This window comes from Thunnus maccoyii, chromosome 5 (genome assembly GCF_910596095.1).
Source record: "Thunnus maccoyii chromosome 5, fThuMac1.1, whole genome shotgun sequence".
Lineage (NCBI taxonomy): Eukaryota > Metazoa > Chordata > Actinopteri > Scombriformes > Scombridae > Thunnus > Thunnus maccoyii.
The window spans coordinates 9,309,005-9,326,938 of NC_056537.1; the positions used below are offsets into that span (position 1 = coordinate 9,309,005).

At 40.7% G+C, this 17,934-nt stretch overlaps 1 protein-coding gene across 1 annotated transcript in view; it reads right to left on the minus strand.

Moving 5' to 3' along the window:
- The window catches only part of cspg4 (chondroitin sulfate proteoglycan 4), a 70,971-nt gene that overhangs the window by 26,706 nt on the left and 26,331 nt on the right, over nucleotides 1-17,934 (minus strand). Inside the window, exons 2-3 of the mRNA XM_042410624.1 lie at nucleotides 6,005-6,168; nucleotides 668-4,216 (exon numbers count right to left, since the gene is read on the minus strand). Coding sequence (XP_042266558.1) covers nucleotides 668-4,216; nucleotides 6,005-6,168 — 3,713 coding nt within the window. The remainder of the gene's footprint in view (nucleotides 1-667; nucleotides 4,217-6,004; nucleotides 6,169-17,934) is intronic.

A 17,934-nucleotide genomic window follows, 5' to 3' on the forward strand; every position in this document is an offset into this window, starting at 1 on the left:
CAATACATATTTCAGTAGTATGTGCACTGGGTGTCTAGGTTCAGTCCAGTCAATACTGCAGATATAAAAAGTGTACTCCATTGTGAAGTTAAAATTTAAACGAAAGAATATTTTACCTTCAGAAATGTTCCTCATTGTTCTAAAAGTCAAGATATATGTACAGGGAATGTGTTAGGAATGAACTGACAATTTAGACCCCATTAATTGCTTTCAAGATGAAGTAAGGGGAGGCTCATCTTATAAATTACAGTGGGCTTCAGGAACTTCCTCAGGGGATACTTAGTGCTCTGTTTTCCACACTTAATAGACTGTAATTTAGTACATAAACTAGATTAAAAGCAGCAACTGTACAGCAATATTTAGCCCTGCTTTCATGTGGTTACAATGTAGATTAGAGACAAGGTTACAAAACATGGCAGTATGCTTGAATGAGTCAAGTGAAAGATCTGTCCACAAAGAGAAAATAAACTTGAAAAAGACAAAGATAATGCTCTGCCACATACAGTAAGTGCTTCCAAATTGAATACATATTAAATGCTGTCTTGTTGAATAAAAACAAATAGTGCTGCATGGATTAAATGCCAGCAAAGCAAATTAATTTAAACTGATTTGTTGACTGTAACGCTAGATCTCATCATACTGTAATTACAGAGTCAGTAAACATTACCTTGAGATTGTCCCGATTGATTATGGTGTGTTCTCCCTCATAGGAAATGATGACCTCATTGGTTAACACCCCAGGCTCAGAGAGGTAACCTTGCTTGAATATTTTAATCCTGAATGTGCCCTCCTCAGAATGTCCTCTTGCTTGGACTGTGAAGGTGAAGGAGTCCTTGGACCTCAAGCTCTCATAATTATGCTCATATGACACAACACCCTTTTTCAGGTCCTCCTGGGTGAAAGCTGAAGCCTCAATTCCACTCACAATAATCCTGCCATCGCTAGGGGGTGATGTCACCTGAAACTTAATTTCACTGTCATCTCTGATGTCCATGTTGGAGTCAGCACTCAGCAGAGTGGTGTTAAGGGTCTTGGTGCCTCCATGGTCAATGACAATGATTGTGTTGTTCCCCACTCGCAAGTAGGGCTCACTTGCTTGAATCTGGAGTAGCGCAGTGGTCTTGTGGAAGCCATCTGACACCTGTAGTGAGAATCGTTCCCTGTCTGCTCCATGGTGAATGAAGAGGATGTTCTTATCTCGCAGGTCGGCTTGTGTGAAACGGAAAAGGGACAGTGAGGGATTTGATGTTGAGACGATATTGCCTGAGAGGATTCCCTCACGAGCGTAGACAATTTGGGTGTCATTGAAACCTGAGTCATCATCCTTGAACTGGATAACATCAGTTGTTATCAGACGTTGACCGTGGCGGACCACGTTGAAGACTTTATCCACAACCCGCACTGGAGCATGCTCGTTCTTGGATTGGATAGATATTCTGAAAACACCAATCACTGGTTCCTGACTGTTCTCTGCTCCCTGATCTGTCACTGAGAAATGGAACTCATCACTGCTTGTCTTGGAGCCGTCATGCTTGTAAATAAGCCTGCCAAGCTGGAGATCTTCATTGCTAAATACTCTAATTGCACCCTCAAATCGAGGCTGCCCAGGTGGGGAGTCCCTTATGATTCGCCCATATTTTGGTACTTCTGTGATCTGGTATACAAAATCTGTAGAGCTTGGTGATTGCACCCAAAGAAAATCTTTGCTCAGAGTATGCTCACCACCCTGCAAGACAAAAAGCCTTTCATTGGTCAAAACAGGGGCATCTGAATTCACGAGGATGTTTATTGGGTAGGTGTACAGGGGTGAGTAGCGATCCTCGGAAAAGACTCTGAACTGGAACAGGTCTATACTATCCACAGCTCTTTGCACCCTAACCCTGTAGCTAATAGAGCTGTCCAAAATATCTTTCTGGGTGAAGATGTCACCTTCGGCCAACTCTTTGTCTAACAACTGGAGAATACCCAGTGTTGGAGGCTTGACGAGGATGTATTTTAAAGTTTGTGGATCTGGGTTTTCCCCTTTCACTTCAGCCTGAAGCTCGGTGTGTCTGATAGTTATCTCTTCACCAGCTTGCATCTCCAGTGGACTCAGGGTAGAAAGTTTCACTGGAGATGGCATGATCTTGACTAAAAAGGTATTGTTCCTAAGGGAGAACTGCCCCAGATAGGTGTCAAACTGAATTCGCTCGACCACAAAATCTTCCTGGTTACTTGCGTCTGTGCTGAAGTATCTGAGGCGGTTTTGATCCAGATCGGATTGATGGAATGTTGTAACTTGCTTGTACATCCCATCACTTATCATAATCTGCAGTTCCCCAAAGATCAGAGGTTGTGTGATGTTATATATAATATCTCCATTACGAGGATGAGCAAGGGCAGCCAAATTTTGAATACTAATGGAAGCATTGCTGCCTTGAGTCAAGAGAAGGCCAGTGTTGGTAACAAGTGTCATATGTGGCTGTGTCACAGAGAACTTAAATGTAGTTGAGTGGCTTACTGACTGTCCATCAGATACTTCCAAGGTAATTTCAGCAGCACTACCCCCTCTGTGCACAAAATAGATATTTCCCTCTTTCAACTCTCTGCAAGTGAACTCTGTGATGCTTCGTCCTGGCTGCTGACCCTTTTCTAAGTAACCAACATCCATGGAAGGCTCTGAGGTTACAGTTACTATTATGTCATCACAGCGGGTGTCAGAATCCATGATTTTGATGAGGCTGGGGCTCAAACGAGTTCTGCCATTTTCTGTTATGGTAATTTCTCCTCCACCAAGTTGTGGTATATCATTAACAGGAATGATTTCAACGGGCAGGATGTAATCGCGAGGAGTTTTTAGACATTCTGGAAGGTAGTCATTACTGTGAGCAGCAACCTCTAGCTGGATTTGATCTGCATACCTTTCATTTCCATCATGCATATACTTAATTTTCTTATTAACCACATCGAGCAGAGTAAACTTTTGTATGCGTTTTGTGCTGATGTTCATGTCAACCAGGCCATACCAGGGATCATTCTTGAGAGTAAAGATTATCTGAGACTGACGCATTCCTGCAGCACTGAGGTCAAATGTAGGGCTTAGGTTGTCAACATCAAGAGAAACTTCCCCGCCTTCAGGCACAAGCAATGGGGTGACATCGAGAAGTTTTGTTACGTTTCTGAATATCTCTGGCATGTCGTCTGTTGGGTAGCAATGCTGCTCATCAAAGTCCATATCAACATATCGGATGCGAACAGGTGGAGAAGTTGTAGTTGCTTCTGAGTCATAATAACTTGAGTAGTCATAGTCCTCTCCTTCACATTTAACATGAACATCTTTGGTCACCAAAGCATCCTGCAGACTTCTATCCTTCTGATTTACTTTGATTTCCCCCAAGCACCCAATGAAGGATTCAGCAGTGATTACCTCCTCTGCACGATTTAAGGACCCACTCTCACGAAACACATCTTTCATTTTGTCTTGGATTCCTCCTAAATACAGATTTCCAACCAAGTCCAATTTTTGTGAGGAGTCGAGAGGGAGGGAGGCAGACTGGCTATCTACATTGATTTCAAACGAATCCTGACTGACCTGAACCTTAACTCTATGCCACTGATCATCATCCAGCTGCACCTGGGTGTTGTCCAGCACCTCCATGCCACTGCCGTAGTCCAGCACACCTTTGAGATGGCCTTTCATAATACCAATAGCAATGAAGTCAGACTCTCGGCCAGGGTGAAAAATAAGTAGCGCATCCTCAATGGTGGTTTTCATTAGGAATTCTAAGACCCTTGGAGCACCACTAGCCCCACTCCAGGTGGGGAAGGACACAAAGGAATCAGGAGTACTGAAACTAGTTGCCTCCCCATCACCAGCCTCAAACTCACTGCTGCAGGATTCCTTTGTGTCTTGGCATTGTTGAAACGCTGTGCTGAGAATATCAAACTGATGGGACTCAAATTTGACCTCAGTCATGCAGCCGCGGAAAGGGGGAATGGCATTGCTGAGGTAGGGAGCCTCTAGGTCTCCTGTTCCTCCCAGCCAAATGCCCAGATCAATGTTGAGCTGTTCCCCATCATTGTCCACAGGGACGTATGTTGAGAAGAGCTCATCAATTGTCATGACGAGTTTGCCGTCTTGCAGTGTTAGTGAGACTTTGTGGTCCAGAAGGTTGTTCAGCTGTACCCCTTGAGTTGAGGACAGTGTCACCTCACCAGCTCCCAGATTCATTCGTGCCTAAGGGAAAACAAAAACATTTTATTTAATTCTAATCTTAAATTAAACGTCATCTTTGTAAATGTATGTTGTGGTATAATTGTTTATAATTCTTATGTATTTGATTGGTATTATCTACATTTAGGTAGCACTTGGATTGGATCCAGGGCAAATGTTATATATCTTCCCTAAAATTAAGTGAATTCTGTAGAGATACAGGTCTAGATGGGACCTTAACCCAACCCAAATACTTGTGACCATGTCTGCATCTTCTCACTTATCATATAATATTGGAATAATAACATTTAGGATCCAGACAGTATAGCCACAACCTGGAAAATAACTCAAGTATGCTCATAGTGTTGACCAAGCTATATTTCAAAATGAACTCTTTCAAATAAGTTTCACTGATAACATCAGAGATCCAAGTTTTGCTTAAATCAAATTTAACAACATAATTCTTACACATGTATGAAAGATAAGGCAATTTAATTTTTGTAAAGCCTTGAGTATATTTGCTCAGTGCTTCTCATATCACTAGAGCCCTTTTCACAAATGCACTGCAACCCTGAAGTTATCCAGACATTACTCGGAGGAGCTGTATGTGTAAAAGCAAATGTCCAAATCAGTCGGACCAGACATTTAACGAACTTTACACTGCAAGCTCCCTACAAAGTCCATGTAATGTCCGATTGAGCCCATGTGTGAATAACAGTGAATTCTCAGGATGAAAAAGACAGCGAAAGGTAGTACTTCTTTTTTATTACACATACCCTGAGATTTTATCTCTTTGAAAATGCAGACATATTGTTCTTTCTGGGAAAAATCTATATGAATCTCTGAGATGGCACACCTGGCACTAATTCTGCTTCTTTTTGGAACTGTCATGCAATTAATTATAGATGTAAAATGTCAAGGTTTTCATTCCAGTGAGAATATTGGAGAAGACAGCAGGGAAATCTAATCAATTTAGTTTTCACAGTGACATGATATAAAATGTGTCATATACATGTCATGAAGTTGAATGACTCTACATTTAAGGTCACACTCTTCCACAACCTATTATACATCTTTGTAATGCATTCACAATTTTGTGGGATATTTTGCAGCAAAGATCCCCCAAATCTTTCTTAATAGAACTCATTTCATATGTGATGTCTTTGAGATTATAGCAGAGAATAAATCAATAGGTTATTATACACCTGAAAAAATAACACTGGTGTCTTTTGTATGTATAAAGCATTTTCAGAGCTTTCAGTTATACTCCACCAAAACAACACAGAACAAGATGCTATACATCTATTGCATTTGTAAGTATAAAATAATGGAGATGGCTTGCTTTGAAATTTAATTTACATACTGTACATATTTAGAACTCTATTTAAAGATGTAATGTGTATAGCTACATCTATATGTACGCTAACACTATATGTGCTAATTATGCTAATTTTGTGTTTTTCCTCATACCTCTTCTGAGGTGGAAACATCTACTCCAACATCTACTCACTTTCCCCCCCTAAAATTTACATTGTATCTGTTAATTCTTACATCCAATATGTTTGAGATATGCAAGTTTGGAAGGAGTTGTTTTAGCACAAAAAACAGACATTTTTGACTTGCCTCCTCAAATGAGTAAATTTAGCGATCATGTTTAGATTCTATTTTACTTTTATTCAAGTAAATTTAAGTTTTGTTTTTTTATTTTTGGGGACTGACCAACCTATCAACTCAGTGACCTACCTACAGTATCTTACAGTCTCTAAAAATACTTCATTCCAATTTCACCTCCTCCGCACTTTACCTACTTACCTGTATTTTCCCGTTTTGAAGCTCAAGGAACAGGTAGTCCTCCATTCCTGCAGCCAGGAGCAGCAGCCCACTTCTCCGACTCGTCTTGATCTGTAGTGACAAGTGGAAGGTGGAAACATCTTGGAAGACCTGTAAACTGCAGGAGCTGTCCCCAAAGTAGGATACTGTAAAGAATGAAAAGAGGTTATAGCATATAAAGATAAGAAAGAAGCATTATTTTAGCTGAGAAGGGAGAAGAACAATCAGTGATTTTCCCTATATGCCACAACACAGACACACACAGACGCACAGACACACAGACGCACAGACAGACACACACACACACACACACACACACACACACACATTTCATTTAACACCACTTTTGAATTACTAAATACAGATGAAATGCCACCATCTTCTTTTTTAGACAGAAAAAGCACCAAGATTTCAGTAACTAAAAGTAACATTTGATAATTTGCATTCCCTACACTATGTGGAAACTACATTCAGATAACACAGAAAGACAGCTGCATAATGCTATAAACTCTTCCTACAACTGCTGACTGGCAACTCTGTGAATTCTTATGTGAAAGTGGGGAGAAACCAATTAGATGGGCATTTTTCTGAGTCTCATGTTACAGTGCAACTTGTTTGGGGCTGATTTCTATATTATCAGGTGTCCTCCAGCTGCTTCTGGCTGAAGAGGAGCTCCTCTCGCCTCAAAGGGATTTTCTCACTGAGACATCAGTCATTACCCCTGTGGAGGTTTTCCGGGCATATAGAGTCTTGGGGTGCAGGATTTCCCAGGCTTGAGCTGTCTTGTCTCCAATGATATGCAAATTCAGCCACCTGCCTCGGACTGTGCTCTCCAGGGCCCTCGAGAAAATGTAGACCATGGAGGAAGTCAATTATTTCTCAGTGCACATGCTCTGAAATTAAACTGGACCACCTCCAAGACCCTTTTTTCCTTAGCATGAGTTTTCCATGGCCTTAGCCAAGAGATATAGAAAGGGGGCTTTCCATTAGTCACTCACTCGTCCTTTTAGGGGTGACAGTTCAAGACACAGAAACTTACTGGATCACAGTGAAGAAGGCAGTCACAAAATGCTAATGCTCTGGAATATTTGGAATAGTGAAGCAAAGAGAGGCAGTGCTGTCTCAAAGTTAGAACATTCCTACCAGATCATGAGGGCCAGAACATTCCCTCAAAAATCAACAACAGCATTCAGTAGCCTAGCAGGACGGTGGGCTTGAAGCCACGGTGCAAAATCTCCAAACAATCTCTCAGACATGACTGAGTCAGAAAATACAAGAGTAGAAAAGAAGATACTGAACAGTCACATTCATAGCTATACATGGAAAAAGTATTTTCTCAAGACTGTGTTTGAAGTTGACCACGTGAGAGCAAGTATACGTGTGTGTATGTGCTTTAAAGGGGCGCCTGTGTCTGTGTTGCGTCTACATTCATGTCATGCTGCCAACTTCAAAACACTGAAGGGTAAATTTGCCCTTTTGGTTTCTCATCCTTTAAATGAACCCTTCCATCCGAGATCTGCAACAAACACTGGAAATGTGAACAAAGACAATCATTTTGATGTCAGCAAGGACGAAAGCAAAGCTTTTATCATTGCGCCCATGCTTTTGTGATTTCACTAAGAGGCATTTGCTTTTGGTTCCAAGGCTGCTCTGTCATGAAGAAAGTCAGTGATGAACAGTCTCAGCTCAGAGCTTAATACACACAGCAACTTTTGATTATACACTGCTGCACAGCACGGATCTCCTTCAGCCAAAGAAATGCCACGTTGGTGGCTGACTGAAATAAATATCACAGGAAACTTTTTTGATATTATCACATGTTGAACTCTGTAATCGATATTGTGTGAATATTCATTAATGAGCTGAAAGAAATTTAACTTAACTAAAGCAATGAGATCATTCCTGGTAATTCAAAACAAGAATTAGAGTCAAACATGCAAGTATTTGTATAGTATTTGTATTTCTGAATCGAATGAAATGATCACTGTTACAAATCATTCATTTCAAAATGTCACTTTACTTTTTTAGGGGCTATTGTCGTTACTGGCTGTGCCTGAAGCTATTATGGTACAGTTCTGAGAGTTTCTGGGTAAGGCTAAGGTATTCCAATGAAAGACTTGTGCTAATTGCACAGGAGCCTTCAGGCTGAAACTGAAAAATGGGGGAACAGAATCTTTTCTTACAGGCAATTGCATTAACAAAGAAAATCGCAATGAGCTCCATGGTTCTTAAACCCGAGCTTTTGTTGGATTGTTCACTGAGCATGGGGATAAAACGCTAAAGGAGAGAATGATGCCAAGACAATTCTGCCTGGGGATTTTCTGGTTCAAATTCAGCTTGCTGCTGTTGCCTTCAGGAAAAAGAGCATATTTTCTAATGATACACACAATAGCTTTACTTTCTGCTGTGTACCTGGACCTGGAATTCATTAGTTCCCCGGCTAAGCTGTCTACAGCTTTGTATGGAATAGGCTTCATGTAGGAAAAGCACATTTTCAAAATGCTATCTGTAAAAATGTCCTGATCTGTGACACATCCTTTGTCTCTGTGTCCTTTCTTAAATGTTTTCTGTGTTCACATTGTCTAACAGGTATGCAAAGGAGAAATCTACAGGATGAAAGAAAAACATAAAGGCTTTTGAGAATGTTAATGTGCAGCACAAGCCTCCTGTTTTCCACTGCAACATAACACCCAGCTCTTCTCCATCTTCCAGGGACTTGGGGATGTGGGTAGATGGGATCTAGCTGAGGTGATTTTGCTGACAAGGCATCATTATCTGTAAAGGATCATCTCTGCGCCTTAAGAGTGTAAGCTTGAGCTGTGAAGCCACTGCTACACTTGGTGTCAGTCTGCACGTGGAGGTTCAAACACCTAAGAGGCTGATTTAGGGATAGTCTCTGATCCTCTTTAACTACCACACCCCTGCTCACACTACTTTATTGTGCGTCAAGTAGAATCCTGGTCTCAGGCCAATGCAGATGGCTATAATTTGATGACTGACTGCACTTGTATTCATAATGCTTGGAGGAAACTGAGTCTTCCTCTCTTTAACGGACGACCGAATGAATTACCCTGTTGTCTCTCTTTCTCTTTCTTCCTCCTCCTCTTCTCCATCCTCTTTTGGTCTCAATCTAGTGACACATGTCCGGAAAAGCTATGGGGAAGAGAGATGGACTGACCACAAGTGCAGGAAGATTGGAGACATTCAGTCGACTTTGTGTCCTGTGACTTGTCTGTGCCGATGAGTCACTCGCCTTCCAGTCATATTTTAAGTGCTTGTAAAGAAGACAAGATTTCAATCTTGAGGATGCTGATTTTTGCTGTCCCTTAAATCACACGCACAATATCCTGAAGCCTAAATTCCTATAAAGTTGTTCAATCTAGATTAACTTGACTAATGTTAGTTTTAACTGAAATAGAACACACAAAGCTATTATCTTAGAAACAGGACAGTCCAGATTTCTTTTAAATAATATATTTTGCTTATATAAAATGTTATGCAGAGGCAAGAATACCCACTGTGTGTTCCTCTACTACAATTTCGCCATGGTAACACTGCCTGGAATCCAAACAAACCACCTACTTAACGTAGCCCATGGTTAAACCATGGTTAGCTTGACTATAAATAGTGGTTATGTTGGTCATTTGTTTCCTTTGCTGGGCTGTACCTACTACAACAGGGTATAATGGCTTCTGGATATAATTATATAAAGGATAGGGTGTTGTTAACCATAGATAGAATTGGGAAGCTCTTAAGGGAATACCATATGGCAACTCGATCATCTCCATGATAAACAATTATATCTCTCACAAGGCTCAATAGCACTTCTGCTTGTAATAAATGAAGTTTTTCCAGTTATGTCTGCAAATTGCAACACTCATTGATTGATCATCTCACATTTTTTGACTTGAATAATTGTCATTTATTGATATTGTTTCAACTTCTAAGATGGTTTAATTTTTTTTTTGCCAATTATATGACTGCAAAATGTAATTGGCAAAACAAGTTAGTATTATATACATGTTATGTTTACCAGAGCATTCCTGTGGCCAGTGGCTACTATAGGTCAATGTGTCAATCAAAGATTCAGTGATAATTATTGGAGAACCATTTTGTAATAAATACTTGCCACTTCAGTTTTTGTTTGGTAATCACCTGTGTTTTAATTCAGAAAAATGCAACTGACATGTCTGCTATATTAGGATAATACTGGATATCCAGGAAGAACCCCATTTTTTAAAAATATTCCAACATAATCAGGCACAAGCTGCTCTTAAAGGGAACTGATAATTTTAGTGCAACATGTTCACAGACCTAACACTGAGCACAGCGGTCTGTAAAGGAAAGTACTGCTAACTCCAGCACTGTTAAACAGCAGAGAGCAGAGCCACAACTCTACATACCTTGACAGTGTGGCTTTATAAGGGCCCCCCCTTTCCCCACCGACTTTTCAGAAGTCACCAGGGACACACTTTTACAGGCTTTATGGAGCCATTTCTCAGACCAGACTATGTCAGTGTGAAAGCAAACACAACAAATTTTAGCCCCCTTTCAACTTCCCATCTACATCTGCACCCATGTGAGACACTGCAATGCCAGCCGGAGATTGAGGAGGCACAATACATAAAAAAACAGGCTTGTGGAGCCACAGCGGGTGGCCTCCTCCCTGGCAATAATTAAAACTTTTCAGCTCTCTGTCTGTAAAACTTGCACTTACACAACAGAAAAGGAGTGGCAGCAGAAACAAAAAATTATGACCTTTCCCTTTGAAAGGAGAATGGCAGTGCAATGTAATTTCAGCTTAGGAAAGTGGACCTGTGAGAAAAGGGAGGGAAAGCATGGAAAGGAGGATGTGAAAGACTCAGTGTTGTCTGGGTTTGTGCTGTTAATGCAAGAGGGGTCTGAAAGGCTGGGTTTCTATACAAAAATGAATAGGAAAAGCCCACTTTCTTTGGAGATATACAGTAAAAGGTGGGGACTTTTTCTTTGTGGACTTGTTTTGTTGAGGAATAATGACATTTGTGAAAAAAGTGACAGACCTGCTTGCATCTGCTGCCATTTTCTTGCTTCATCACTAGATTGAGATCTGTGTGGTTGAGCGGGGAATCAGGATGGATCAGAGAAGTGAAAGGTTATAGGTGAGAAGTTTAAGACCACACAACATCCAACAGAGTGCTACTCATTAGAAAAAAGAAGGGACAGCCTTGTTTTATACTTCGGAAACCCACCATTAACTCTTCTTTAGTAAGACGGTCTGCATGCACTCTTGCAAGGCTGCCAAAAAAAATATTTCTGTCAAATGTTGGCTGCATTTCAGTTTCATGTCAACCTTGCTATATTTTATTTCAAGAAGACAGCAAACAAAGAAATATTGTGCTCGTTCAGATGTACACAATGGGACATTCTCAAATTTTCAAGGCAGGCTTAGGCTACAAAGTAAACATCTTTTCTCAAACCCGTTTCCAGACGAATAAGGCGTGTAACGAATTCACAGTTTGTTGGCTCATCACACTCAACTAAAAGACTCGTTGGTCATAATGACTTTGGACTGATGATCTCACTCACCTAACAACATTGTAAGACAAACACAACCATGAACAGAGCATTGTAGTGACTCAAGGCTCTGCTGTGGTTTATGACTGGCTAATACAAAGCGTGCCTCTGTAAGCTCAGCCGAGCTACGGAAGCCATCAACTGCCAAGGTCCCAGTGGGTGGGTCTTGTTAAAATAATCCCCCCGTGACATCAGAGGACTGACCCGCCTCTTACTATAATTCAACCTATGCTTCTTCAACTGACCCCCTCTACATCCTCACACACACACTTTCTTTTGCCAAATACTCATTTAAAGCAAGAAACGTTCTAACAAGTGATTGTTTATACATATAGCTGTGACTTTCTCTGTTTTACCTCAGCTAGAGAAAGACTGTTTATAGACTGACCTGAAGGACATTTTAACACACCGGTAATGAATTCCAGTGTGAAACCTCACCATGTGAAAAGTGGGTAGAAAAGGGTGTCAAGGTAGAGGACAGGAAGGAACAAAGTAGAGCCCAAATAGCGATGAAAATCATGTATATAGACCATTAAACTTAAGACTTTTACAATGATACATTTCTTATCTTGCAGAATAGAAAGTGTCCTGCACCTTTACACCTGACATACCCTTATAAATTTAATTAAAGGTCAATAAAGGATTTTAATTATACTATAGTACTTTATTAAAAAAAAAAGCTTAAAGAACAAACTAAGAACACAGCATGTAATGCATGACTGACTAGACTGCTCTGGCTTTGCTCCACAGCACTGATGGTTCAAGGTAATAGCAGGAGGAAATTAGCTAGCAGTTAAATCCAGCCACTTGAGTTTCTGATATTTACAATGTCAACACAAAATGGGGGAGCAAATAGGCTCTGTGTTCTGTTGCTACATCACTGATTAGTACGGATAATTAAACTAAATTATTTTAATGTCAGTTATTTTAGGCCACCAGTTTGAAGAGAGATAGCCTAATGCGTCATGCCACAGTGTTAAACTCTGGTTTTAATGAATGAATATTATCATCGCCTAATTTTCCTATGATGTGGTTTGATTTAAGGGCTTTCTCCATTTCTCCATGATATGCACTGTATCCTCTGTAAATATGCTTTACTATTCTGTCAGTGTCCTTGCAACAGTTTTCTTTTTTTTTACTGGCAGGTGAACATTTACAACAACAGTGCTATAAGTGGAAATGAGTCACTGATTTAAGGAATAATCCACTGAAAAGCTGTCTGTAGGCTAGGCTTACAATGGCTTCCAACAGTGGCATATTGGAAGCTATTGTAACAAACTCCAGTTCGTTAGCTATCCGAGCTATCTACAGCTGCTGTTTGCCACGAAGGAGCAAGCTGCAAACTTCTTAAGAAATAGTTCAAAATTTGGGAAATTTTATTTTAGGGTTATTTGTTGATATCACTCTCAATGTTTGTGGAGCAATTAGCTCTGCTAAGCACAGGGGAAAGAGCTAGCCTGGCTCTGTCTAAATATGTACACAAACAGAAATGTAAAAACAACAATGGGTTTTACTGGGTTTACATGTTCTAACTATTTCAAACAGTGGCTGTGCAGAGTAAACTAACCTAATCGCCTCCTCTCCAGCTAACGCACAGAAATGAGAGTGGTATTGATCTTCTAATCTAACTGGAAGAAAGCTAATAAGTCATATTTCCCAAAATGTTGAACTTTTCCTTTGAGAGCATTGAAGAGGGCATAAATATTTGATAGCAAAGAGATTTTTCTTGATGTAGCCTGTGTCCGAATGTTGTGACTCAAACACCCCTTGACTGATTTCTGGAACTTCACTTACTGTTAGCAAACTGCACTCTTGTGGTTCTTTACCTCAGTTATTCTGTGGGTTTTAGTGTTTCCATCATACATACCATTAGTTTTCTGTTGCACACTATTGAAAGTGTCTGAGGCATTATTGGAACTGTCACAAATTCAAGTATGAATGAGCAGAGAGCAGTACTATGGTTTCAGCTCATAATTTCCACCATAATGCTTTTTGGGATATTGAAAAGGTAATGACGGCATTTTTGCTCTAATTCTGATTCTTTCTAGACATACCTCATTCACTGTTATTTCTGACATATCAATAGCTCCATTCAGCTTTCACTCAGTGCCCGAGTGCAGGGTTTGAATGTAGGCATCAGTCACTCCACCGCTAATTATCAGCATGACATTGGCTTTTCAGTGGGCTGGAAAACACTTTGCTGAGTAGCAGTTCACTGTCATAAATCATTCCACTTAAATGTCAGCAGAGGGAGAAGAGATTTAAGACCTGGACCCTGAGAAACTTCGCTCAGCTGGGGTCCTGCGCAGGGGAACACTTGATAGAAATGGGGTTGAAGTTGGGCTTGGCTGCTGTACGGTCTCCAAATATTTCCCAGACAGATCTCATAAATTAAGCAACTCTCTCTTGCTTTGCATTCCCTGACTTTAGTATTTATTTCTCATTATGGTCTCTGTAGATTTTAGGCCTTGGTATTGTTTAAATTGTTTCAATACTAGTGCTGATACCTGAGTTTTGGTACAAATGCCAAAGTAATACTTTATTCAGTGCTCTGAGGAATGTATTTATTTTTTTATTTACTTTGATTCAGATAGAGCTGGTTGGTGGTTGGCTCCTCTTGTCTTATCCAGATGTCAAAGTGCCCTTGAGCAAGGCACTAAACCCAAAGTTGCTCCCAATGACCAGGCCAGTGCCCTTACATGGCAGCTCTGCCACCATTGATGTGTGTGTGAATGGGTGAATGAAAGGGAAATTGTAAATGATTTGTCCACCAAGGTAGAAAATAGCTATATAACTCTGGTAAAAAGCCCAGAAAATGGACTGAATTAAGATTTCAATCAGAAAGTGTTTGATAAGTACGTATAGAAGAGTATGATGACTAAGCATTTGATACTAACTTTCAATACTCTGTGCTACTGAAATATTTCAGTCGATTCGACAAAAGTAGTGGGGTTCTTTACGTAGCCCTATAGTTTTAACTATAACTTCAGTGTCTAATTATGCATAAATAAGCGAACAAAGTTTAAAAATAAAAAAGTTACATGTCTTATATTTCTCATCTTACAGGCAGGACCCTTTACCACATAATTTTTAAGCTTTCACACCTCCACACTTTTCCATGACTAAATCCGATAGTGAGGCCTTTCTGTAAATGAGGCCCCCAGTCTCGCAATGCTCCGAGGAGGGAAACTGTGATACAGAAGCTGCAGTGAAGGGGCCTCCCAAAACCTATATCCGGCTTTAACCTGGGTCTGCAAAGTCAGTGTGTGTTTGAGATCACAGCGTCACATTAGCCCCATAATGAGAACCAGCTGAAGGCACACACCACCAGACTGACCCTCTCCAGCTCAGACTGATCCTCCCCTCACCACCTCACCCTTCCCCTTCCCTAAACCCTGGAGACACCTCTTAGTTGCTTAACCCACTGAATTTAGGCCCAGATAAATGCTTTATCCAGATGCTTGCTCTCAAACCCTTCCATCCAAAACCGGCGTTACTCTAAACCATTCCAGTGCACACACCCAAAGACAGAAGTACATGGTGCAAACATAAACACCCACACTCACTCCTGCACATATTAGTGGCCATGAACACACATACACACACACAGTCTCTCACTCTGTCCTCCATTAGTTAGACGTCTCACAATCTGACAGCCGTTTCTCCTAAGTCTGCTGGCTGAGTCAGCCCACCATCTCCCGCCATTCACACAACTGTTTTCCACCACGTTACCGTTGAGGAGGCCCGCCCTGCTCCACCACATCCAGCTACTATTTTCTTTCCCCAACACCAGCTCAACTCTCATTTGGGAGAAGTTAGGAGTACCCGCCAACCCCCCACCTCTCTTTCCCGTCCGTCTACCCTGCTCTCACTTTTCCTCTACCCGCCTTTTTTAGCCCAAAATAAACTGCGTATAACATGGAAAGCCCGGGAACTCTGTGAAACAACTTAAACAGCACTCTAATGTTCCAGCTCCAACTTATTCATCCATACCATTTTTGTGCGCAATTTGCATGGTTTGGTTTCATGACTGAAGTACTGACTTTCTGGTTTCACTGGAAAATATTGGTTGGTAGTGGACATGGGGAGAACATAGGACATGCTCCTTTTTTCTCTTTTGCTCTTTTTGAGCTGTTATCACAACCTAATGTATTCATGTGCTGTTAAAAGCAGGTTTAATTTGTAACATAAAAATAAGCGAGAAACCTTTAATCCTCAGTTTTATTAATTATTATGTGATTTTGTGTCTCATATTAGTTTATTTATTGATGCCAGTGAGATGTGAATTATTATATACTAATGTAAAGTGTGACTCAAACCAAAATAATCAAAACAGTGATGATTATTTGAAAAGGCACTAAGTGGCACAAGTGGGGATTTGGCCCAATGTGAAAATCTGTACCTTGTTTATCTAACCTTTCTTTAAACATAGTGGATTCACTGAGCGTGAATGGGTTTTTCCAGGAACGCCCTGCTCCAGACAGTTGCATACACACACCGATGCAATGGGGGGTAAGTTCCTTGCTCAAGAGTTCCTTGGCTTTGGCACGTCATTTCCACATCTCAACATGTAATTTTTCACAATACAAAAAAGAATTGTGCCGTCAGCCTTGTGGAGTCATTCCTGTCTACATATGGCATAAGAGGCTTCAGCATAGAATACACATTTAACACAAACGCTGGTTTTGTTGGTCTTAAATGCTTGTGCCACATCTGTGGTAATGGTTTAAACATGTGGTGACAAATTGCCCTAGGGGGACACAAATTCTGCGTCCCTGCCAAATCATTCACTGACAGGGACCACTCTGCACACTGCAGAGGGACTGGAGATACATTGTGGCAACATGCATCCTCTAACACAAACCACTGTTTACTGTACATCACTCACGCCCTTTGGCAGCTGTACTGTGTACAGATGTAGCAACAGACAAAGTCCAACACTATAATCTATGATGGCTGTGGCCTTCACCTTGCTGGTAAAAAAAATGAAACTCTTTCTTAACAGCCATCTGTCATAGTTTTTTAAGACAAAGGCTTTGCGGAGTCAAAAACAACACACAGATCCACTGTATTTACTGATTTCTATTGAGATGGCCAAGTTCTGTGTTTAGATCAGCTGCTCAAAGCCTCTTACACCCAAGGTCTAAGCAACTTCAATATGGCTGCCAGCCATAGCTTCACCTGGAAGCACTTTATATACTTCTACTTTGCAACAATTGAGACTTGAGACTTGCCTGTCTTGGCCACTGCGGTACTAATGCAAGATAAGAGCAGGGTGGAAAAGTTAACTTTGGCTGCCGCTGCGTCCTCTCTGAGATCCAGAGTGTTTTTTGAGACAGGGAGGTGTACTGTATAACAAGCACCTTATCACAGATGTGGTAAATAGCTAAACATTATCTTAATAGCAGTTCTTATTTAGACAATAAGTGTTGTCAAGTAAAATGGAAAAGACAGTGGGAGGGAGTAAAGTAGACCTTTCATTCTCAACTGTTCTCTCAAGTTGCTTTGTATTTCCAACTATCCACCCCAACCTAAGAGCTTTTTAGGTGGCAGAAGCACAAGAGATCACTTGTCAGAAAATGTGAACATATTGTTGGTCATCCTAATCATCTTAACAAACAACCAATGCTGTTGAATTTCTGGCGAGGACAGTCTCCGTGGTTTTATGTGGAAAGAAACTTGTGACAAGGGTCATGAGTCAGATTTGAAGCCACAGTGCCACGAGTTCATGTGCTTCATAGCTCGCTGAACCTCAGGGATGCCTCAAAGACAGAAAGCACAAAAAAACTTAAAAAAAAGCAATATAATGAAAAAGACACAGAGAAACTGTGAAACATGCTTCTGGGGGGCTGAAAAAAAATCTTGAGAAATAAAAAGAGTGAGCACAAAAAGATTGAGAGCTACATCAGAAAGTCTTTTTCTTTTTGCTAGTTCTGTAAGTTGGCACAGAGCTTCAGCAGACAGACACACAAGGTCCTTATTACATCCAATTTGCATTTAGATGATAAGAGTATGGAGTTTGAATGGGCTGTTGTTCCAACAACTTCTCCGTGTATCCAAAAGATGTAATTACAAGTAATGCACCTCATTGCCTCTGACTGATTACAGCGTTATTTCTTCATTTCATCTGAGGGAATTTGCTCATAATTTTCCTTTGTGTAACCCCCGAATGTGCTCGGCCGATTCAACTAAATGATCATCACTGTGTTTGAAACAACCATATGCATTGCAGACGACTGCAGCAAACTCAAATTCCCTCCCTTACAGTACCACCCAACCCGAGGATGACAGCAGATAAAGGCTGCTATTGTTGGAGGTTGACTGCCTCTCAACCACTTAACTGATCTATGGAGATGTGT